Genomic DNA, 23,287 nt, shown 5'->3' on the forward strand with positions numbered 1-23,287 from the left:
ATATTCAATATTGAATACAGAATAGAAAATATTTGGTTTTTTTTTTACAGTAGAGAGATCAAATGTCCCTCCATAACTTCATATACTAAGTGGAAAGGCAATATTTACTTTACCATTCATATGGTGACAAGCATAAATTATGCCAAAAGTCAATTGCAAATATAGAGCTAAAACTGTGGTATCTCTTTATGCAGGAAGCATGAACACCAAAGTCCACCGCAGAGGAATATGTTATATATGCCTGAACGTGGTTCACAGCGATTTCCACACATGTTCACAGTGGCTTCCTACATAGCTACACTGATGTCTTCTTGGCTTGACCAGGGCTTGGAGACAAGATCAACGTCCATCTTTCATCATTTAACGTGGCCAGACAAAGATTTTGATACAGATCTACAATATTTCATATAACAGACTCCTCAAGCTTCCTTCACTTTATCTGCAGGCTCTGTAATATCAGTGCAACTTTTTCACCTTGGCAGCCGACAATTTATTGGACTTCAGCGAAGCAGCTCTTTGGAAATAGATTAAATTAGTCTTGTTCCTGCCTCTTCTGACTTCCAATAACTAAATATTTTAATTTTACCGGAAAGACTAGCAGAGAGCATCTTGAACTTCAGTTCAATCCTTTGGTTTAAAGGTCAGCAAAACCAAACTATCAGCATCCTTGCCAGCTGCAGCAAACTGACATGCATGTATGACATTTTTAAAGGTGATCCAAAAGACTTTTTGTATTTGGCAAGACCTCAACTCTGATTTTCTCTTACAAGTCCTGGTGACATAATCAATACTTAATATACGGGCAAAGTGATGGGCAACGTACAGAGCTCCTATAAACGGATTTTGGTCCAATGATAAATAAGAGAGTGGTGGAAGAAACTTCTCAGTCATCCATGAGGTTGTCTACAAATAGGCGAGTCCTGGTATGGCCAGCCCTTGACTGCAGCTCAGGATTTCTCTCTGATAAAACCATAAGGCGGAGGGATTCACATTCTTTTGTTTACCAGTTCTGGCACATACAGTATTTCCCTGACTACATCCCATCTGGGAAATCGCACACACTAATAAAACCCTGGCAGCATCCTGGAAAGAGAAAGAAGTGTAGTGACCAGTTTGTGAGGCTATCACTCATTCTTAGGATAGCTGATCTGCAGGCTTTGGAGATGTTTCAGAATGTTTTTTTTCAGGTACACAGAGCACTTCAAGATCTGTATGGGGTAAAAATATTCATTGTACTACATCAGTAATGCTCTCAACTGCAGCAGGACACAGAAGGCTTTTCTCTGGCCTTTGTTTCTTGGCAGATATACAACAGTCATACATTTTTGTTTTCAAAGACAATGTTTGAATGTCTTAAACATAAGCAAACAGAACAAAATCCCAGGCCTCTTTGAAATCAACAAGAAAGCCATGCTGACTGCAATGGAGCTGGGATTTATCCCACGTTCTGATTTGGGATATGTAGAGGATCCTTCGTTCAGTTACAGGAGAAGACAAAACAAAGTAAGTCCTCTGAGTTCAGGTTCACATTTAGTTCCATCCAGAAACTCAATTTTAAATTCTGTTTTTTCCTGTCTGATTTTTTTTTTTTTACCTCAGCACAACTACCTTGCTCTGAATTTCCTCTTGCTGACCCTACAGGACGAACATAAGTAATTATTATTCCTTCTATTCTTACTTCAGAGCTGTCACTGAAGGTATAATATTTATATGACCTACAAAATACATACTCTCAGCAAGCAAACATGGAAATTTATATGCCCACGGGATGCTATTTTATTATAAAAGGCAACTAATATGAAAGTACCATTCATATATTATTTACAAAAGCTTTACAAGCACCTGGTTTAACTATATGTGAAGTAAACTTTTGTATTTGTGTCTTAAGAAGGACTATTACTGAATTTCAGCAGTCTCAAAGCTTGCTACAAGGTCCACTGAAGTAGATAGACACCTTTTCCCCAGACTTCAGGGGGTCTAAAGTACCAACTACTCCATAGGATTATGACTAAGAATCATTCATACAACCTATGCTGGTAACTAGTCAGTGTCCTAACAAATCACAAGCAAAATAAACACACTAATAAGAACCTTCCTGTCCGTAAAGAACCTGATCATGAAACCCTTGTATCACCGTTTTTCATATTTTCGAATAAGTGTTGAAGTAGACTTTAACAACTGACCGTTTAGGAGACGATGATTCTGGATGCCATGCAAAGCACGGTAAAGCTCTAAAATTTGTAAATACTTCAATGGCAATTTGAGCAGAGAGCTACCTGTCCCCTTAAGAACCTATGAAGCAAATTAACACAAATGAAGAAGAAGACATGATGGTACTTACTGTTCCATATCTCCAAAATTCTTCACAGATAAGATACCTCAGAGACCTGCATTTGTTTGCAAGATCTCACAGTAGTAAGTCTAATTACACCTACGTGGAAAGGTACTTTGGAGCACTCTTGTGTGCTTTGTTTTTAAAAAAAGATTGGGGAATAACGTTCTAATGAAATCTTGCACCTTTCCTTTTCCTGACAAACTGAATGCATCGGAACAATTATTTAAAAATACCTGGAGTTCATGTCCATTTTCCCAACTTATTAAAAACATTTTGGGATTGTTTGCTCTGTCATTGACATGAGCTTATTAATATTTAAGACCAACTTTAAGTATTTATTCCCTGCCTTGCAGAGTCAACGACTTAAAAATATATTCACATATATTTTAAACCCTGTGATAATGGAGTATTAGGAGGAATGTACTTATTTTTAAAGGAAACATTTTGCATTCATGAAAAGGAAAGGAAATGTTGCTGTTAAAGGCAACAATGCTTTTATCACCTTTTTGTAAGATCTAGGAACCACATCCCAACAGCAAGGAGTTTGTTACACAAAACAGCATTTTGCCTGTGCAGCACGTCTGCTTCTTCAAAACATACAGTTAGCAAATATTAATGATACTGCAAATACACCTCTGCAAAAAAGGTTGTGATATGCAATCAGTTCATGGCATGAAGCAGAAAGCCAAGGAAGATGCCTTCCCTAGCACAATGTTATTTACAGATGCAATCCATCTTGCAAAGGCAATAGTAGTGTTTCCTCTCACAAAACCTTCTGCCACTTCCAAGGTTTTATTCCATCCCTTCTTACTTCCCCCACTGTAAAGTTCACGCCAAAATAAAAATTGAGTAAATTTATATAGCAAATGAATCCCTTGATGCCCCCAGGATGCTGAACTCGGGCAGCTATACAGGAAAATGGCCTGCTTCCTGGGGCCTAGGACACTTCCCATAAACAATTTCCTTAAAAATCACCAGGATTCACAACATTCCTGCAGCCTGTTTAGAAGAAACCCTGCGCATCCCTGCTCCCCTGTCGGCGCTACTTACGGCAGCTGTCTCAGCTGGAATAAATCATCCTCCATTGCCAGGCTGCGTCTGGAGGAGCTGCTCTCATTGCTCTCGCATGGCGGGGATGGCTGGAGCTGCGGGGAGTCAGGCGCGGGGGGCTGGACAGCTCCGGCAGCTGCAGCCGGCAGCTCGCACTGAGCAGCCCGGGTGCTGCACGGTACTGCACGGTACCGCACAGCACGGCACAGCACAGCTCGGCACAGCACGGCACAGCACGGCACGGCAGGGCGGGCAGAGCCAGCGGGGCAGCCGCGGCCCAGCGGCCCAGCGGCTCCCTCCCCTTCCTGTCCCTTCTCTGGGGCTGCTATACTGCCACTCTGCCCACAGCTGGGACTCAGCTCCCACGTCCCCTCTAATCCTCACCCTCTCGGGGTTGCCGTCCGGTGATCAGCATCTAATGACGAAACACCTGCCCTTCAGGAGGTTGTAGTCACAGGGACTATTATGAGAAATGAGACTCACAGTACTGAAGACATCCACAAAGAAAGCAATGCGGAGTTATTTTAGATGCATCTGCTCCCAAGAAGATAGCAAAGGGTCTTTTGAGGAACTAGACGCCAGCCAAATGAGCTGCAGAGCCACTTATTTTGGTGAGGGGCTTGGCAGAAAATTCTATTGCTACAGAGAATGCTTTAGGAACTTGGGGAGAGTTCCTTTATGTGAACTCATGTAACAACGTCGCAGGGTCTCCAGGTCTGCCCACCCCAGACTCAGAATGAGATTGCTTAGTAAAAAATCTACATTGCTTACCTGAGAAAATACGCTGTCACCCAGGCATGTGTGGCCCTGCAGACCTTCTCCTTCAGTTGCAAGGGATAATGTATTTGAGCATATGCCTGCATTTCCAGAAGAATCCTTTGCAGAGAAAGGCCTGCCAGAGAAAATTAAGAGGAAAAATGAGCCAGGAAGATGACCAGTAAACATTTGACAAGATTAAGACAGATTTGACAAATTAGAGAAACGGTCTGAAATCAACAAGATAAAGTGAAACGAAGATAGGTGAAAAGTGCTGTAGTGAGGAAGGAGAAATAAGTTGTACACAATCAGGTTGGGAACAATAGAAGATGCAAGAAGCTTGGGCCCAACTATGAGAAACCAAGCGCACTTCAGTCAGTGAAGGGGAGCTGCGCAGTTAATCACACAGATTTAGTTTGTGATGCTAAACATTGAAAATGTTAACAGGCTTTAATACCTATAAAAAAGGACTTGCAACTGACCTAGCTGGAGTTTCAGTTTTCCAAAATATATTGAGAATACTTGTTTAATGCATTATTTGCACCTAGGAGTGGAATTCAGATGCCTACATGTGAGCATCTGCTCCATTTTAGACAACTGTGTATCCCACGTGGTCCACAGCTGTGGATTTCACCTAAGACCAGCATATCATCTAGGATCACACAGGACCATGTGGATGTCTCAGATACCTTAGGATTATCTCATAAGGATCTAGATGTCTGTGTTTAGGCAACTGAATATCACTCTGAAAGTGTGATGAGTGCTTAACGGCATGAAATGCATATACATGTTCTGTTATATCGTCTCAAAAGCATAAGGGAAAAAAAGGCTTTTTCAGAGAACAAGTTTTACAGAACCTTTTCAGGATGCATTTGGTATCTCCCTCTGCTCTCCATTCTTTATCAGCTCCTTTGGTCTTTTCTGCTTATCCTTCACAGACACACAAACTTTCAAAAAGAATACAGCTCTTCAGTTGTGCACCCTTTTACTTGTCGTTGATTTGGGTGGTGATGTATTTGGGGCGAAGAATGTCATTGTTCCAGCTATCCATTACCATAAAGGAGCTCAGCAGTTTATTTCGAATGAAAGGCAACCTGACCCATAACAATCAAAAAACAAAAGGCCTCAGTAAATAGCACTGGTCTGCCAAAATATTCTTGAGTTGTTGATTTGTTTACTGTTCAGAAAATATGAGTAAAAGCAACCAAGATCCAAGATGATATGATCTTCCCATCCAAGAAGCCTGTTATGTTCCACTGGTAAAATATTGTAGATAAAGTCAGTACAAAGATAGGAGTTATTGATCTGAAACTTCTAGTGGAAAGCAGCCATTGCTGGCCTTAATTAGAACAGTCTCCGCAGAGCAGCCTTACTGAATCCAGGATGAGATTTACCTACAAAGTTGCCTGTATAGACGAATTCACAGAAGCTCTGTGTTGCTTCTCCCAAAATCTTAGCAGAAGATGGCATTTCTCAAATATAGATTTAGTTTAAAAGGTCACTGTACAGAAGCAGTAACTTTCTTTTTGGAATAAAGTGGCTATGTTACTTTTTTACTAGATAAACTCCAATCTTCCAGTAAGTTAAGGATGTGAGATGTGGTCCTCTAAGTGTGTCAGCTCTTTTCTCTCAAGTACTTCACGGGCGTGAGACAGCGATGAGAACGGTATGTCCCATATGCATACTACAGCTGTTGGGGCTACTTTTTTTTCCCTCACATCTCTCACCTCTCTTCTCTTCTGTCTTTAGCTCCCCTGCTCCTCGCAGCTGCCTGCTGCCTTCCCCCTCCTCGCCAGCCTGCTCTCCTCTCCAGGAACAGCCTGTCCTGTCTGCTGTCCTGGTGCACAGGGAGCAACGTCAGGCAAGCAGGGACTCAGCCAGAAAGGCACACGGATGTACACCAGACACTCAGCCAGCAAAGGTCGCCAGGATTACTGTGGGAAGGAGTGAAGAGGGAACGCCCGTTACCTGTCAGACCCACAGACACGATCAGCAGCTGCCATCTCGAGGTGCTCTCATAAGCTGCACGTGTCACTCTGCCTAGAGGTGCTGCCCAGATGCCTCCTCTCCCCGCCCTGAGGGGAAATATTTCTGTCACTAAACAATCCCCAAAGTAAATAGGTTAAAAAACATATATATATATATAATAATAGCAGTAGGCAGGCAGCAGAGCGAGGTCCTCAGTTCTCAGCACCCAGCTCAGGCACAGGGATGCACCTGGGGAGCGGGATTTCAGGGCAGTCCCGAGGCGCCTCAGAGGTGCTTAGGCAGCGCTGCTGGCCCGGGACGCCGCTGCCCCCCCCCCGACCCCCCACCCCGTGTCGGGGAGTCCCTTGGGCCTGGCCCCGCCAGCGAGCAGCGGCCGGCAGCGGCGGGCAGCCCGCCCCGGGGCCGGGCCTCTCCCCCCCCCCCCGACCAGCCCCGCCGGCCATAGCAACCAGCCGCCTGCCGGAGCCCGTTGCTAGGGGGCGGTCCGCGCCCTAAACGGGCCCGGCCGCGCCACTTCCGGTGTCCGCGCCGCGCCGTCCCCGCACCGCGCCGCCCGCCCGCCCGCGGGTGCCGGGTTCCGGCGGCGGCGGCGGCGGCGGCGGCGGCGGCGGGCGGGGGATGCTGCCCGGCGGCGCGGCCCAGGCGGACGGGGCGCTGCGGCGGGTGCTTCGGGCCGGCGCGGCGGCCAGGTCAGCGCGGCGGCGGTGGCGGCCTCGCCGGAGGCGGGCCCGGGCGCTCGGCCGCGGACCCCAGGCTGAGGCCCGGCCCGGCCCTCCCCGCCGCGCCGCGCCCTTCTGCGAAACACCGAAAAACGGGAATAAACCCGCCGGGAAGAAGCTCCGGAGCGGCCAGGAAGGGCGCTGGGCGCGATATGAGTCGTCTGGCTGCGCGAGTCCTCCCTCTGCTGAGATATATATGCATGCATATATATTTATATTTAAATATACGTGCTTCGTATGTCACTGGCTGTGTGGGCAAGGATAGTTATCCCCTTGTTTGTTCCGTTTCAGGTATAAAGTGATGAAGAACTGGGGCGTTATAGGGGGGATCGCTGCCGCTCTTGCCGCGGGCATATATGTTCTCTGGGGTCCCATCACGGACAGAAGGAAACGCAGGAAAGGTAGGGAAATACCCTGATAGCTGTGGCGCACCGGAGAAAATGCGCGCTCGTGGGTCGGAGAAAGCGTTTTCCTCGTGTTTTCCAGAAAGCGTGAGAAGTATTTCAGAGACTTCCATCTTCTATGCGTTTTTTTTCTTTGGATTTCTTTTCAGCAGTCTCCTAGATTAGAAATGTTCTTAATTCTATTTTTTATTATTAGTTTCAGTAAAATCTTGTCTCTTACTAAATATAAAATTTTGGTCACTGTGTCCTCACACTGTATGTAACAAATTAATGAATTTGTATCAAATAAAGGACTTACGTTGCTTTTGTAATTTATTAATTGTATTGGCTGAATTAAAGAAAAATTAGATGTATTAGGCAGATTTTGTGTGTCTGTTTTGTGTTAAGCTCATTACTGAACTGCTGTGAATAGAAATAGAATAGAAATACTTATCCTTAAATAAGAAAACACTTATTTTGCTTTTCTATTTAACATTAGCACGAGATAAGTGAAAGTCTCTTGCTAAGCAAAGTTGCATAGAAATACCTTTTATTTACCCGTGATAACCCAAGAGTTTTCATAACAATATATTAGTCTCAGCAAAAGAAAAAACTTCACTGAACTGAGATGAAGTATGTAACAGTGCAGCAATGGCCCTCTTTAAACTTGCACAATAAGCCACCTTATGAGTTGGAAGTAAGAGAGTTACAGTTTTAAATCCCTGTTTGTACAGTAATTTTGAGATAATCCTGAACCTTGATGTTGGTAATGAAAATACATTCCTATCAGAAAAACATTTTTTAGAGAAAATTGAAAAAATATTTTACAATGATGTATTTCTCAGAAAGTACCATGTATATGAACACTTTATGTTGCGATAGTGTAAGTATGGGGATCTTTTAGTTTCTTAATGTGTGCAAGTCTAATATAAACTGAAACAATTTCTTAATGTCATTTCAATATATAACATAACACTTTCTCCTGAAAATAGTAATGTTTTCTTAGACTTTATGGTGTAAACTCTTACGTATATGTTTGCAGGGCTTGTACCTGGCCTTCTTAACTTAGGAAACACCTGTTTCATGAACTCTTTGCTGCAAGGCTTATCTGCATGTCCTTCTTTCATCAAGTGGCTGGAGGAATTTACAGCACAATACAAGACAGAGCAGAATCAGTCCACTGAGCATCAATACTTGTCCCTTACTTTGCTACATCTTCTAAGAGGTATTATATACTTTTAAGTTTTTCTTGTTAGGATAGACTTAGGAAAACACTTAGCATAAAAGTTATTGTTTCCAGCCTTGTTTCCTAAAGAAAGGAAGATCGTGTAGTCTTGCTGTCTTCTTTTTATTATTGTCCTCTGCGAACTCGGAACTCATTGGCCAGGTTCAAACAAATTTCACAGAAGAGTAGAGACCGAAAAGGTGTTAAGTTGCTGTCCCAAGCCTGAATAACATATGGCCCAGGACTGCGTGCGTCCCCAAAGCTGTTTCACTGGCCAGCAGCTGAAAGGTCTCAGGTTTTGTTTGACCTGCCAGGCAATCAAGCAGTGGGCAGACAACCAAGGATCGTGCACATTTGACAGCAGGTCAGACAAATCTGGCTAGAGGACAACAGGGGTGCTGAAAATGTGTTATGGTCCATGTTGCCACAAGAAGTCTGGCTTTACTGAGTCTGCTGTTCACCAAACGTTGCTGAAACATGAATTTGGATATAAAATTGAAGAAATTAGGACTACTATTACAACAATTAGATGGAGACTCAGAACCCTATGTAAAAGAAGATTAATGTATTATAATTTAACTTTAGCATTTTTTCCAAGCATGCTATTTTATAAAAAATATGGAATATCAAGTGAGATACTGTATATAATGTTGGATAAAGATACTAAAACCAGTAAGTCCAGTTTGGTAACCAGTTTCAAACTAGTCCCTGTGCTAAATTCATTTACCAGTTATATCCTATTTAAACGTTCAAAACGATAAAACAATTTGTTGGCTATCCCTGGCTTTCCTCAGAGGACTGTTTTTTGAAGGAAATTCATTGGAAGTTTTGGTGTCTCAGATATTGTTCATACTAAAAATTGTGCCAGTTAAACGTGTACTTTTAAATGAGGAAAGGCTGATGCTATTTTCATACCGGTGTTTCTGTGACATGTAAAGTACCTATTTTTATCCAATCCACTAGTAAAAATTTTTCTTTTCAGACAATGTTTGTATCTTTTACTCTCTTTGTATCACTTAGCTGAGACACCTTTCACTTAGTATTAGAACAATTTTTCTTGTAGAAGAACGTATACAGTCAGTTAATCTGTGTCAGATGAGAATGGTAATTTCTTAATACATACCAGTTTGATTGATTGTGATTGTCTAACTATACCTGTAGACCTGTCTTAACCAAGAATAACTCTGCTGCAATCAATTGCATTATGCCTAAGTAACCTAAAGCCCCAGATAAACAGATTTGTGTTCTAACTGTTCTTACTGGCTCCTTCTAACAGTTTAAAATGCAATGTCTCTAGCTTTATCTTGCCAAGAGGTAACAGAAGATGATGTCCTGGATGCAAGCTGCTTATTAGAAGTATTAAGAATGTACAGGTGGCAGATCTCATCGTTTGAAGAGCAGGTGATTACAGAATTCAAGTTAGACTGGCTGGTATACACCTCATTGCTTAGATACAGGATAACAGATAACTTTTGTAAGTTATGGTACTAATAGCTCCAAATGTCAAATCTGAATCTTCATTGCAGTGAAAAGTTTACTTGAAAAAGCGAGGGAAGAGCGCCGTGTGATTGATGAATTGTGTTATCAGTTTGCTTAGGTATTTGTCATGGAATCTGTGGCACCTTTAAAACCTCTTTCTTAATTGCCATCAGTTTTGGTGCAACGTAGCCAGTAATATTAAAATAAAAGGGGTACAGCCCTAACCTCATTATAGATTGTGGGTCTGTGCTGAAGTACTTTTCTCATTCTAGGGATGTACTCTGCTTCGTTAAGGTTTCAAAATTTAGCATACAAAATTTCTAGCTCTTGTTATTAGTATTTTCAGCCCCTACCTAAGTGCAGCTGGCTGATGAACTTGATCAATTGTCTCATTCATAAAATGTGGTTTTCTCTCTCCTTTATCTGTCAGAGGCAAAGCAAATAGCATTGATTTCAATTACATTGTCATTGAAATCAAGGAAAGCAGGCATTTGTGAATTCACTTTTCTTTTTTCTGCAATTATTTTGGTATCCTTTGAGTTTATATGGCCCAGAATATTTTAAATAATGTGTGTTGTTATAGGGCTTAGCTTTGCAGAGAAACTTTTTGGCAAAACTGCAGCAGGTGCACAAATAATTATTACTGCACAAACTGGGTTCTAAACAGTATTTTTTTCTTTAACTTCCTACTGCAGTGATAGATTCATATGTGCGTGCATACTCCTGAGATATGATGTCTTTTGATGTCTTTTGTTCTGGCTTCCTCTAAGTCTTATGCCTCTATTTAATAGGATGCTCATGAACTGTTTCATGTCCTTACTTCTTCATTAGAAGATGAACGGGAACGTCAGCCGCGTGTCACACATTTGTTTGATGTGCATTCGCTGGAGGTAACCAATGTTATTTCCTTATCAGGAGTGTTTGCTTAAGTACTTGATAGTCTGCCTAGCTAAGTGTATAAAGTATAAAGTGTCTGTTTAGAAACTGAGGATACTTTCATTATGTTTACAAGGCTATTAGTATTCTGATAGAAATGAATCAATAGTCCTGGCAATCAAAGAATAAGAAAATGTTTGAAAGCAATTGTATTTTAATATTTTGTATTTATAGTGATCCCAGTTTCATGAGGGCTTTTGCATCCCTAAACCTATTGAATGTAGGGATTGCAATGCTGGCTCAGAACAGTAGTCCATGTAGGCAGTTATTCTCATTTATAAGCTTTGACACATGAAAAAGTTTGAAAACTGCAAAATGGACATTTATGGACTAGTCCATTCAGAGGTGAAGTTGTATCTTACCCCTCCAGTATTAGTGGACAACCTGATGCTGAAGGAAGGTTGATATGTCTTATATTTTTGGTGTAAAATATATAGAAAAAGTTTATGAAATCTGTATTTCAGTACTCTGAGCAGAGAATTCCACAGGTTAATTGCTCGTTTTATAAAAAATGTTATTTTTGTCAATTATCAGTTTGTTGTATCTCAAGGTTTTTTTGGCCGTCCTAAAATATAAAGCGATAAAGAGATACAACCCCCTTTCACAATTGTTCAAACGTCAGAAAAGCATATCAGGGATGAAATAAGAGCGTATTTAATACTAAAGGGTTTCTAAGGTGGGATTACTGAAATCTTTTATCTTCCTTTGTAGCAGCCAGAAATAACCCAAAAGCAAATAAGCTGCAGAACAAGAGGTAAGCTTTTTTCCATCCTGAAATATGACTATTTAGTTGTAGCATAGTCGCTTTGTCTGTTAATGGGATAATATTAATTGATCTTTGTTTTGATTGGACTCGAATGCATCTTCCACTATGAAATACCATTGATTGTCAATGGAACAGAATATGTTTTAGAGGTAGTTACTTTTGTTACTATTGGCCAAAAATGTGGAAGTATAGTGAAGAACACAGACGTATTGGAAAAAAAAAAAAAAAGGACAATTGCAACTTTGTATTTCAGGTTCTCTTCCCCCTATGTCAAACCACTGGAAGTCTCAGCATCCTTTCCATGGAAGGCTGACAAGCAACATGGTTTGCAAACACTGTGAACACCAGGTATAAGAGTGCGTGTCTCATGATACATATACATGAAAACAAAAGGACGCCCAGTGCTCCGAGCACTGAGGTGAAACCATCTCACATAGTTGATTTACGCTCCAAGGGATTGCAGGACTGAGACTTCAGGCTGTTACTTAAGTACTTATTATAACATTAGTGAGGAACAAATGTGTATCACAAAATATACTGAAGAAAATTAATTGTGATCTACTTTGTGAGGATAGTAACTGCCTTATTAGACAGAATAATAACTGTCTTACTACGTCTGGTATTCAGTATGACGGAAGTCATACTGAAAACTCACTCACATGGGTAGCATTTTAGGGCCAGCTATTCATTCAGTACTCAGTATTGAGATGGCAAACGCAAAGAGCCAAGTTAAGTTGCAGTCCAGTTATCCAGAGTAAGGAGATGCAGATAATGTGGATAAAGCAAAAATACAGAAAATAAATCTCATCAGTAGATCAAGCTATAAGGGTATGTTTAGTACTTTTACTTTCAAAAACTTGAAAACAGATTTAATAGCAGGGGTAGCTTCAGCAGAAGCAGGCAGAGTAGCAGCTTCTATTCTACATTGAGCGTTCCCTGGTACTGTGCTGCGGAAAGTGGGGTTTGCTGAGCCTACTCCCCCAGAGAACACCTTCATGAATAACTGAGAGCATATATTCATCTTGTGTGACACTAATTTTTTGGGCTGTCATAAGACTTTGGCTCAGTGGATATGTGAAATATTTTCCTACAGAGTCCTGTGAGGTATGATACTTTTGACAGTCTCTCACTGAGTATTCCAGCAGCTATGTGGGTACGTATCTCTTGCTGACGCGTGATCCAGCTAGTCTATCTGCGGCCTTGTAGCCGCAGCTTTATCTTAGGCTGTATTAATGTCTTTTTCAGATGCTAAAGATTAAGTATCAATGAGTAACCACAGTTTATTTTATTACCTTTACAAATGATCTTGTTGTGCTAATATAGTACCTTATTGTTAACAGTTGGGGGAAATTACCAATTAATTAATATGACAAGCATGACTTTGTTGGCATCAATAGAATTTTCTGTTTCTCATTGTGGAGTATTTGGTCTTTTCTGCGTAATTTGAACAGACCAGATCATGCCCTGAGTGCTGTGCGTTTCCAGCAGTCTTAGAAGGTGGCTGTAGGTGCTCTGTCTCTGTGGTCATGATATGCAAGTTGCACAATGACAGGCTTTTGGATCAAGTGATTTCAACAGGGAATCGTTTGTTTATTTCTGGACTTAGGAAAAACTGCAAATGACTAAATATTTTAGCTTGTTTTGGCAAAATTTGTGGGACCCTTGTTACTGTAACATTTAGGTACCTAACATCTGCTAGAGATTTGTCTTTTCAGACAAGGAACAACTAGCTGTATTCATGGAAAGTCTGTGACTCGTATCTACAGGATGTACTCCTAGACTGCTAGGATTGGGATTCTGACACACCTTCTGCTATCTGTGTTTTGTGTTATGCCATCATTAAAGATTATGCCATTCATGCCTGGAGTGAGTAGTATAATGTTCAAAGGAAGACAGGAAGAACTGACTAAAATACAACGAAAATGCTAAATTCCTGCTACGTGGAGGGTCAGAGTGCATGAAGTGACCCCTGAAGCACTGCAGCTTTGGAGGAAAATGATAACAGGGCTGGAAATCTGTAGTTTAAAACCCCACTAAAGGATTCATACAGGGAGTCATAGCTATTATTCTTGTCTACAGTATTTTCCACATTTATTCCAGGCCAAGAAAGAATTCCCACGGTTAGTTACATTACCTACTTTAGTCAGTTGTGTCAAGAAGTCGGTCCGGAATTTTTCAGTTCCTGTGAAAGAGAATTTTTCCTTTCACAGAATTAAATGGAACGCACCTCAAAATTTCTGCAAATAACTTTGTTTTTTCATACTAAGGGTCGTCCTATGACACTGGATCACTGTCTCCATCATTTCATCTCCTCTGAATCTGTAAAGGATGTTGTATGTGACAATTGCACTAAAGTATGTCATTTTAATTTTCTATAACCTAGCTCTGTTTCAAACCCACTGATTGATAATCATGGCTTCAGTGCTCTCCTTTCTCCTTTTCTCCTCTGTGACTTCAGGAGGCCTCTAGCCTGCCTGGGATTCCTTGTGTTTAAAGTGGGTTATTATCTCACAGAGTATTTTGAAGCTTTATTTATTCTTAATATTATAAAATTGATATTTTTTCTGTACTTGCCAAGTATTATTTAGATAGTATTTGGGGGAGTTTTTTGTTCTGACATTTTAAACAGTATTTTACAGTTGCCTGTAATTTAATGATAGCCTAGAGCCAAAGTGGCTTGTTTCAAAGCCAACAGAAAGGGCTTAAGGGCTAAACTTAAATCTGGAATCTGGGTTTTTTTCTTTAAATGCTCATTTCTACTTGATTTTGCTTTTTAATTCTGATTCTGAAAAAAGTTGGTGGGAAATTGTAAATGTAATTAATGAACTGAGCATAGTTCTAGATAGTAAATCACTGTTTGCAGTGTGCAAACCTGCAGTATTGTACTCTGTAAGATGACAAAGCATGTAATCAAATGGCTGGAACTTTTTCCCTCTGATTTCAGATTCAGGCAGAAGGGACTTTGCATGGACAGAGCATAGAAAACCAGAGAACAACATTTGTTAAGCAATTAAAGCTAGGAAAGGTGAGGCAAGTTAACCTTCAAAATCAACTTTTAAATCCTCTTAAACAGGAATTTCTTCCTTCAGTCTTTTTGCTTCATATCCACTTCTTGGTATTAAACTTCTTTTAATGTTTTACTTGAAAGAAGTGAGCTCATTTGTCAAATATCTGTAGGCACTGAGGCCTCAATTCAGCAAAGCACCAAAGTCTGTAGCTTAAAGAATGCCAGTATTCTACTGTTATTCAGCAAAGCACTCGAGCATGGTTCGGTTGCGGTTCATACGCAGTAATTTTTGATTTCTATGGTAAGTGAAGCGATACACATATATATCTGTTTGCACATTGTTTAGCAATTGCACATTTCAAAAAAATTAAAATATTCTGAATACAGCTGGTTTAAACAAGTGAATATGGTGTTACACAGCAGGTGCAATTTAGATTAGAAGCCGTTATTATGAGTCTCTCTTTGTTCTGTGATCCTATAATACAGTGGACAACAGGGCCCTGGTCTGTTATTAAGAGCCTCAGGTTAACCCTGATTGACAGAGGTTAACCCTGCTGTTACTTTTGAGTGTCAGCTACTTATAACTGTGTGACTTTTTTTCCCATGGCACTTTCACTGTGCAAAACTGTAGCTTATTAGGTATTGGCAAATGTCTTACAACAATTCACTCCAACTCATTCCGATCCTCTTTTCTACCTCACAGATCAACAAGCTAAATGAGATTGACAGATGGGTTGTTAAGGAACATGCATGTATTTTTACTGATTTTTCTCCCATATGGAGAAAACTCTGTTAACATTAGCTATCCTACCATCTAGAGAGCAGTAGTAGGAGTATTAGAAATCGACTCCAAGTTCCTGTGTTTGTATCGTCTTTTAGAGATACTATTGCCAGTAAGCTTACATGCAGATAAAGCAGCACATGAGGAAACAGGTCAATGATTTATTTCCTCATCCACTAGGCTTCCCAGTTCCATTAGTACGCTTTTAACTTTAACAGCTATTTCTCTTCCTTTAAAATGTATTTTGACTTTCCTTTTCTTGCTGAAACTTGCTGAAGCTCCCTCAGTGTTTGTGTATCCATCTGCAAAGACTGAGCTGGTCAAACCAAGGCGCTCCTCTGAAACGTCACGAACATGTACAGTTCAATGAGTTCCTGATCATGGACATCTACAAATATCACATTCCTGTTCATAAATCAAGCCAGAATGATCTGAATCGGAAAAGCCCTGAAGAGACAACCTCTGAAACAAAGGATGGGATAGCAGTAAAACCTTCAGGTATTTAATTTGAAAATAAAATATACCAGGAATTTCTACATTTCACTGATAAACAAAACATTCTAGTCTGCAGCATCTTTGTTGGATGTGTGCAAACAGGACAGGTAGAGTCCTTTTTCTGGAAAGCATTGAGATACCCTGCTCCAGGTTTACAGTTCAACTGTTACCGTTTAATTAGATTTTGCTAAATATAAAAACAAAACAAACGAAACAGTGTAAAGCTGGCATGTTTTAGGTCCAAAGGATGAGTGCACGTTGAAGTCGGCAAGTCCTTCTAAAGATTATCTTGTTAGTAATCTCTTCTAAGGCTTCAGCACAAGCGCAGAAAGGATCCTGGGAATGGTAGCTTCTTAAATTATTACAGATAGATTTTCTAATTGTATGTCTTTCATTTAGACAACTCTATTTCATGTAGTGAGGATTCTGCAAACACGGCCATTGTCATATTTCTGACACGTAAAAACAACTACTGCTTTCTTTGGATATTATATTCCTCTGCATCTCTACAGCATTGTGATATGTAATTAATTAAAATGCGTAAAGTACTCTCATATTCTCTGATGAAAGGTACTATAGAAACAGAATCACTGTTACTTGTAATACAAAAGCTAAATCACTGTCTACTTTCTTTGGCAGATGCAGAGCAGCCATGTAGCACTAAATCTCTCTTTATGAATGGGGCCTGCTCCCCTTCATTTTTAATGTCCTCGGCAACTTTTCCACTTGCTGCATTCCCTGAATGCAGGTAAGTTAGAGATTTGTACCTATGTTATGATATCTGTCTCCACAAACTTTGTTTTCCTTTATTCTGTCTTTATCTTGAGGTTGTGTGGTCATAGAATTTAACGCGCATCCTAGGTCCTGAACAGAAATCATGTGCTCATCTCTTTGGCTGTCTTTGTGGTTGTCTGTGGCTCCGTTTCTCTCTTGCTAGAAAAGGGAGTAGAGCATGTTATAAGCAAAATTCGGAATCTCTTGGTTCATGTTGCAGCAGTCATCCTTCTGAATAGCCATTACCTTATTCTTGCTGTTCTTCTCTATCCCTCCTTTTCATTTTATCTTATTCCTCTTATTCTTACAGTTTTAAAAAATTATTACAAGAAATTCTAGTAGATTTCTTTTTTTTTTTCCAAATGTTATATTTAACAAGCTTAATTTCAGTTGGAGCTGCCGCAGTTTTACTTGTTGGTAAATCCTGCCTTGATGCTTCTCCATTTAAGAATGTTTACTCATTTTCATGCCTGTGACCGATATATAATACAGTTAGTTCTCTTGGAGAACTCTCTCATGGAGCCATCTATTTGTTCTAAAAAAAGCCCCTATAACTAAAGACAAAGCAACTGGGGCTTCTTCTGGTACATGTGCGATCCACAAGGATTATTGACCCCTTCCTTTTTTCTCATTTGCCCTTCAGTTCCCCTGTATACCTTTACCGTCTGATGGCAGTTGTAGTTCATCACGGAGACATGCATTCTGGACACTTTGTGACTTATCGCCGCTCTCCACCTTCTCCTAAGAACCCGCTCTCTGTCAGCAATCAGTGGCTATGGATTTCAGATGACACTGTTCGCAAAGCTAGTTTGCAGGAAGTCCTTTCTTCTAGTGCTTACTTGCTTTTTTACGAGCGTGTTCACTCGAGGGTACAGCACCAAAGTTTGCAGCTGAGGGCTGAAGAGTGACTAAGAGAGCTGAAGAAGGACAAAAACTGACAAAATCCCTCTAATGAGATCTATGTTGCACCTCCTGTCTGTTATGCAAATAACCCACCACAGGCCCTTTAACTTTCCCTTTCTTCTATGGCAATGGCTAGCTCCTCCTGGGAGTTGTTTCATACCAAAACGATGCTACCAAAAGTCGGTCCGCTAATGTTGTGCAGTCCAAAGCGTATCTGCATTAGAGAAGCATTTACTCTGTTTAGGTAGTATTTTGTCTGTATCACAGCTCTGAAACAGACATTTCAAACAGAGACTTGCCAAGGCCACGTTCCTTACCCTGATACATATGTAAGTTTTCAGATGGAGATGCTTAATCCTATACATTTCACTGCAGACTTTTCTGAACAGGTGAGCCCCAGAAGTGGTTGATAGGAAGCTACTGTTATCAAAGGCAATGGTTTTAAAAACAATAAAGTGCCTTGAGCTTATTTGAGCGGTTACGTCACCGTTGTCTGAGTCTGCTGCATGTCAGTTATATTCTGATAAATGCCTCTCAAGATGATGGGAAGAACTACTGACTGAATCAGATTTAATATCCTGGCTAATCAATAAAGCAAGGCATCTCTATGTAACATGCATGATCCAAAAAACTACTTTCCTATTTATGTTGTTTTCCTAATATTTCAGTTCTTTCTATGTCGTAGAAATACCTCTACTGATTCAAACTGCAGTTTTCTTTTTCCAGAAAAAAAAGATCAAATTTTTTATCAAAAGGTGAGAAGCTTGCTTTGTTGCTCTCTCTCTGTGGAACTTAGGTGAAATTAAGAGACAGAAGCATTTGCTAGCAATCAGTATTGTAATTTCCTTTGTCACTGTGAAACTGTTGAATAATATTGCTTGTGGTATTGACCACACCTTTTAATGCTCTTACTTCGAGGCTACTATGATTGGTGTTCTAGACTTTCCCTTCCTATTTTAATGCTGAACACTGCCGTTTTTCATCATCCATTCAAATATATGCTGTCTGGCTTGCAATATAGCTTGTACTGGTTGTAATTGTGAGCTGAGATGTATAGCAACCCAAGCATCATTGTAAGTTAGAAGACACACAGTTGAATCAGGACTAGTAGGCACTTGTCTGGTGAAGTAGTCTGAAAAGACTGGTGTCTATTTATATGAAGGTCTGTGTAAGTTGTACTTTGCTGCTCTAGACTGTTTGAATAAAAAAACAGAAACCACGGAGGGACCAGAAGCAAAAATTACCCTTTTGACTGCTTCTGAATTATCAGGAATAAAGTATGTAGGCTATTTTTAGCTCTTTTCTATCCTTGTACCTTGGAGGCAAAAAGGATTTATTCTCAGACTAGCTTTTTCAGTGTAAAACAGCAACTAAGTTTTCAAATGGTAACAACTGTCTTAATAGTTTTTTAGAGCAACTTTGTACCTTCTGTATTCATATCACTGCCGCAAGCTCACAGGCATTCAGAGTTCTGTAATGGGAGGCTTGAAACCCACTAAAATAGGAATAGTAATGAATATATATGAAAACCTATATATTATACTTCACTCACATCATTCCAGAGCATGGATCACAATGCCTGCTCCAAGTAATGCTCACAGTATATAAAATAGTCTACATAAATCCACTGACATAATAGTTCCTGAGAAGCCTCTCCCTCTGTACTAGGGTAGCAGTAGCATGTTTTTAACCTTTCTACTTTAACTTATGGGAAAAATAACAAAAAGGCAAAAAAGCCCTAAAAGAATGCAAAATGCCAGAAACGTTCTGGACACATAACCAAGATCTAACAGTCTTGCAAAAGGTAAGAGAAGAGAAATTCCTCCATTCTGGATAGCAGAAGCGTGCAGTAGGAGCTCTGTAAAGCAGTGCTGGGTGTCACCTAAGGAAAAATATGCAAAGCACATCTAGCTCCAACAGTTCTACCATTTGTACCTCAGAACTTCAACAAAACATGTCCACTGCTAGCAGTATATATTCTGCAATACCTACTCTCAGTGCAGTCTGTTTAGAGGTTTTCCACTCTGTGACTCTTTGAAGTTCATGTGAACAGGTCACTTTGTTTAGAAAGCAGTAGTGCTGGAGGTGAGTCAGAACATACGCACACAACAGACTAACATGTCTTAAACTCATCAGCCTATAACAGTGACATGAAGTCACCTACTACCGCAACTTTGCATGCTGAACATTTTTCTTTTCCTTTTGCATAGAGCTGCTTTCCAGCAGGGGCCAGTTTGATGAGGATGAAAGCACAGTCACTGTAAGACATTGATAAACCGCTCTTTTTCAGAGATGAGGGTTGAGTAGAGAGCATTTGGTCTAGCTTTCACTGTAAGGAAGGAGTAGGTGGTCTTGGCTTAGCCCTCATTGTGAGGAAGGAAGCAAGTGTCAGCACCTTGGTCCTGGTCTATTTGCCACCTAACCCTCACCTTTTGAATTCAGTGGGCTCTGTGCAGGCACAGGAAGCTCATCGAATGCTGTATTTGTTACTCACAAGCTTCCATGGTGGAAGAGGTGTTAAAAAATGTAAAAGGTTATAAAACATCAGATATATGGGGAAACAGACCTCCAAGGTGACATCTCTGTATTTGGATTATTCTTGTGTTATTGTATGCATTATTTAAAAGGTTTATTAGAGTCAAACCACTGCACTGCCGTTTGAAGTTGTGTTTTCACTTCAGGGTATTTTTGTAATTGTACAGTAGCAATAAAAGAACAAACTTACTAGTAAAAGTAACTGTTTATGTCTGGTAGTATCTTTAAATAAATATCAAGCTATAAGCCAAACCACATATAGTATATCTGATAAAAGCAGCCCTCGTTCACATTATCTGGATAAGAAACATTCCTACAGGAGTTCTTCATGCTATATATAGCATTTGCTGGTACTGAGAGAGGATAGCAAGTCCCAGATTGTCTGAACAGACCTTAATTCCATGAAGTTATGCTGGGAGACAGCCCAGATAGATCTATCACTGAAGGCTGAAGCCAATCACTAACTAATTGAGATGCTTGTAGCCTGGTTCACGTTTTTGCTTACTACTTACGTTGCTCGATTCTTCAATATCTGTTGTTGACTTTGGAAGGTCTTTCCTCGTTTCAGTAGGATTCACTGTGAGCGTGGGAGGTAGTGGCCCTTCAGATGGTCAGAATGGAATCCCTAGGGATAATTATTTAGAAAAGAGCAGATACTCTCAGAAGTTACAGCCTTCCAACTTGTGCTGTCCGTACAAATTCTACAACCCCATCTTTCCCCATGATGTTATCTTACGCTCCCTGGCATCTATACAGCTGTAGGACCTTGAGAAGAGGCAGCCCTCTCCCTGCACTGTAGCACCAGCACCTCATGCTTCCTCCTGCCCCAGCACGCTACCGACCAAAATAACCCAGTCTCCCATGCAAGCGGAAGATGTAGAGCAGCAGTGAAATATATGCAGACAAAACTCATAGTCACTGTAAAATACATAGCCAGTCATGCTGCACTCACTATATCCATATCTCCCTACCCTTCTTTTTCATATCAGAGTCTTGTTTGTATTTTATTTTTAAAAAACAAACCACATTTTATTGACAGAGCATACAAGAACGTGTAATCTATTGAACAATATCAACTCTAAATGATTACACCTTTTTGTACTTTATAGTATTTATAAAGCACTTTGCAGCTATTTCAAGGATATACCAGATTTTGATCTTTTTGAAAAAATGGTTAGATTAAGATCAATTGAGAACAAAGTTCTTCCTGAGCCAAAGAAAACAAGGGTATCAGTCATCAAAAATAATCTGTATCGGCAGGGCTGTAGCAACGCTTTACTGAGAGAACAATAGTCTTGTCATTTAAGATGAGCAATTTATTTGTTAGCAAATTACCAAGCACACTATCCCCTCTTCTGGTTTAACTCCCTCATCCAAATACCTTGGATCATCTAAGATGGCGTTTGAAAGAGAAATCGACAATTATGTCAGAAAAGCGAGCTCTCATTTTCGAGGTCAAAACAGCAGGTGCTTGACTGCTAAATATTTCACTTTCTTGCTAGAGTCATCACTTTCCGAAATGTCAGGTTGATTCTTGGGGCAAGTACTCTCTTGCGGGTGGGCAGGCTGTGATACCAATACACATTGGTGGGATATTTCATCATCAGCAGACTACCATGAGCTAGCTGCAGTTTGATGGGCTTGATGTGGCGTGTTGCATTTTTCCCTCTGGAATCACAATGCCGGAAAATAAAGTCCCTGCAAGCTCCAAACGACACAGATGCAATAGGACTGCGTGGAACCAGTTCTCTCTCATCATCTCGATGTTCACCTATGTGGTCCCAACCATCTTTATATCTGTAAATAGAGCACATTAGTTAGTTCTTCTAGCAATCCAATGAAATGAATGCCAAATGACTCCTCAGTGATCTCTCAGTAGTGTTGCACAAACAATTTTTCATTTGAACAAGAAGTTGCTGGATGCGATCAGAAATCAGACATACCTGTTAATAAGGACAAAATTAAAAGTATGTCCAGTGTGTAAAGCAACGTGGTCTCTGATACGGTTGAGAACTGGGATCCACGGCTTAGGGGAAAAGGTAACGCCTGAGTAAGTGTATGTTAACTCAGGATCTCCATAGGTCACCTGCTTCCTTGGAATGCTATGCCATTTGCCAAACACATGCAATTTTGTCAGCTCACCTGTTTCAATGAGAGAGGAGAGAGATCAAAACTAACTCTACGTTCCAGTTAGTGTCAGATATTTTATCTTAAATATCAGGGTATGACCAACAGCAATTAACGATCAATCACCTTCTGCCATTCACAACTGCAACATACTCCTCGATTTGGAGCTCCTACGAATTAAAATTACAGCGTGACAATAAAAACGGCACGTTGCTGCTCACACCCCAAAGCTGTCATCTGTGTTCAAGTGTTTCTGTCCCATCAAACTACTTAGCGCCCAAGTTCAGCGCCACCTTACAATCAAAGGGATAAACGGGACTAACGTAACACCTTTAGTTTTCCCCCATCATATCCTGTTGAAGGAACACGACTCGGAATAGGTAAAACACTGCTACGTCTACCGACAAACTCCTATCACTGTTTCAGGATTTCGCCAATTCTTTGAAAACGTTAAAACGTGGATGAACCTGCTTAGCACACGTGCTTAAAGCTATATTAAACTACTTAAAAGCTATATAAAACTTATCTCTGCAGGATCAGACCTACGTTTGCTCACTGCTTCTCCAGGCCTCATCTGGCAAACACCGTGCACCGCCAGAAACCCCTCCACCGCCAGAAACCCCTCCTGCCCTCCGCCCACGCCGCTCAGGAGGGGCTTCAGGAGGTTTTTATTCCCGCCCTGCACCGGCGCAGCGCGGACAGCCGTTCCCTTCACCTTCGAAGTATTCCACCTCCTCTTCCAGCCGCTGGAAGATCTCGTCGGCCTCGGCGGCGCCGAAGAGCACCCCGTAGTCGCACCTCAGCCCCTCGGCCCGGATCTCCCGCCAGGCCGGCGGCGGCGGCTCCGCGCCCGCCGCCTCCAGCCGCGGCCTCTTCCCGGGGCAGGCGCCGTCCCCCGCCTCCGCCCTCGGCCCGGGGGGCTCCCGGCCGCGCTGGCCGCCCGCCGCCCGCTTCAGCACGTATCTGTCCATCGGGCCCCGCTCGCCTCGGCCCGGCCCCGGGGCGCTGCCGGGCCGCCCCCCCGCGC

The 23,287-nt window shown here is 41.2% G+C and overlaps 3 protein-coding genes across 6 annotated transcripts in view; 1 reads left to right on the forward strand and 2 right to left on the reverse strand.

The window, feature by feature from the left end:
• The window catches only part of SVOP (SV2 related protein), a 31,726-nt gene extending 25,272 nt beyond the window's left edge, over positions 1–6,454 (reverse strand). Inside the window, exons 1-3 of one of the 3 annotated variants that reach the window (XM_068910753.1) lie at positions 6,359–6,454; positions 6,110–6,216; positions 4,157–4,277 (exon numbers count right to left, since the gene is read on the reverse strand). In XM_068910753.1, the coding sequence (XP_068766854.1) occupies positions 4,157–4,248 (92 nt within the window). In that variant the 5' untranslated portion in view covers positions 4,249–4,277; positions 6,110–6,216; positions 6,359–6,454. Of the gene's footprint in view, positions 1–3,385; positions 3,707–4,156; positions 4,278–5,868; positions 5,972–6,109; positions 6,217–6,358 lie in introns of those variants that run through there. The other 2 variants (XM_068910755.1, XM_068910754.1) reach the window with 2 other exon arrangements.
• A 273-nt stretch (positions 6,455–6,727) lies between these two features.
• On the forward strand, positions 6,728–20,335 carry USP30 (ubiquitin specific peptidase 30). 2 transcript variants are annotated; one of them, XM_068910855.1, is made up of 13 exons: positions 6,728–6,819; positions 7,141–7,250; positions 8,275–8,457; positions 9,755–9,858; positions 10,728–10,826; positions 11,584–11,626; positions 11,892–11,986; positions 12,732–12,791; positions 13,906–13,992; positions 14,583–14,663; positions 15,705–15,924; positions 16,561–16,669; positions 17,339–20,335. In XM_068910855.1, exons 1-13 carry the CDS (start codon positions 6,749–6,751, stop codon positions 17,601–17,603), a joined length of 1,527 nt encoding a protein of 508 aa, XP_068766956.1. In that variant the 5' UTR covers positions 6,728–6,748; the 3' UTR covers positions 17,604–20,335. The 2 variants fall into 2 exon arrangements, with proteins under 2 accessions (XP_068766956.1, XP_009681276.1); XM_009682981.2 differs by lacking the exon at positions 6,728–6,819 and adding an exon at positions 6,942–7,047.
• Positions 20,336–21,434: 1,099 nt separating this feature from the next.
• On the reverse strand, positions 21,435–23,285 carry ALKBH2 (alkB homolog 2, alpha-ketoglutarate dependent dioxygenase). The gene is made up of 3 exons (XM_068910856.1): positions 22,976–23,285; positions 22,077–22,275; positions 21,435–21,930 (listed from the first exon to the last, which is right to left on the reverse strand). Exons 1-3 carry the CDS (start codon positions 23,229–23,231, stop codon positions 21,621–21,623), a joined length of 765 nt encoding a protein of 254 aa, XP_068766957.1. The 5' UTR covers positions 23,232–23,285; the 3' UTR covers positions 21,435–21,620.
• Positions 23,286–23,287: the final 2 nt, after the last annotated feature.

Source organism: Struthio camelus, chromosome 17 (assembly GCF_040807025.1).
Source record: "Struthio camelus isolate bStrCam1 chromosome 17, bStrCam1.hap1, whole genome shotgun sequence".
NCBI lineage: Eukaryota > Metazoa > Chordata > Aves > Struthioniformes > Struthionidae > Struthio > Struthio camelus.

Coding starts and splice junctions, on each gene's coding strand:
- USP30 (XM_068910855.1), top strand. CDS start 6,749: ATGCTGCCCGGCGGCGCGGCCCAGGCGGACGGGGCGCTGCGGCGGGTG. Junction 6,820..7,140: donor CGGGCCGGCGCGGCGGCCAG/GTCAGCGCGGCG, acceptor GTTCCGTTTCAG/GTATAAAGTGATGAAGAACT. Junction 13,993..14,582: donor TATGTGACAATTGCACTAAA/GTATGTCATTTT, acceptor CTCTGATTTCAG/ATTCAGGCAGAAGGGACTTT.
- ALKBH2 (XM_068910856.1), bottom strand. CDS start 23,231: ATGGACAGATACGTGCTGAAGCGGGCGGCGGGCGGCCAGCGCGGCCGG. Junction 22,276..22,975: donor GGAGGTGGAATACTTCGAAG/GTGAAGGGAACG, acceptor TCATTGAAACAG/GTGAGCTGACAAAATTGCAT. Junction 21,931..22,076: donor AATTTTGTCCTTATTAACAG/GTATGTCTGATT, acceptor CTCTATTTACAG/ATATAAAGATGGTTGGGACC.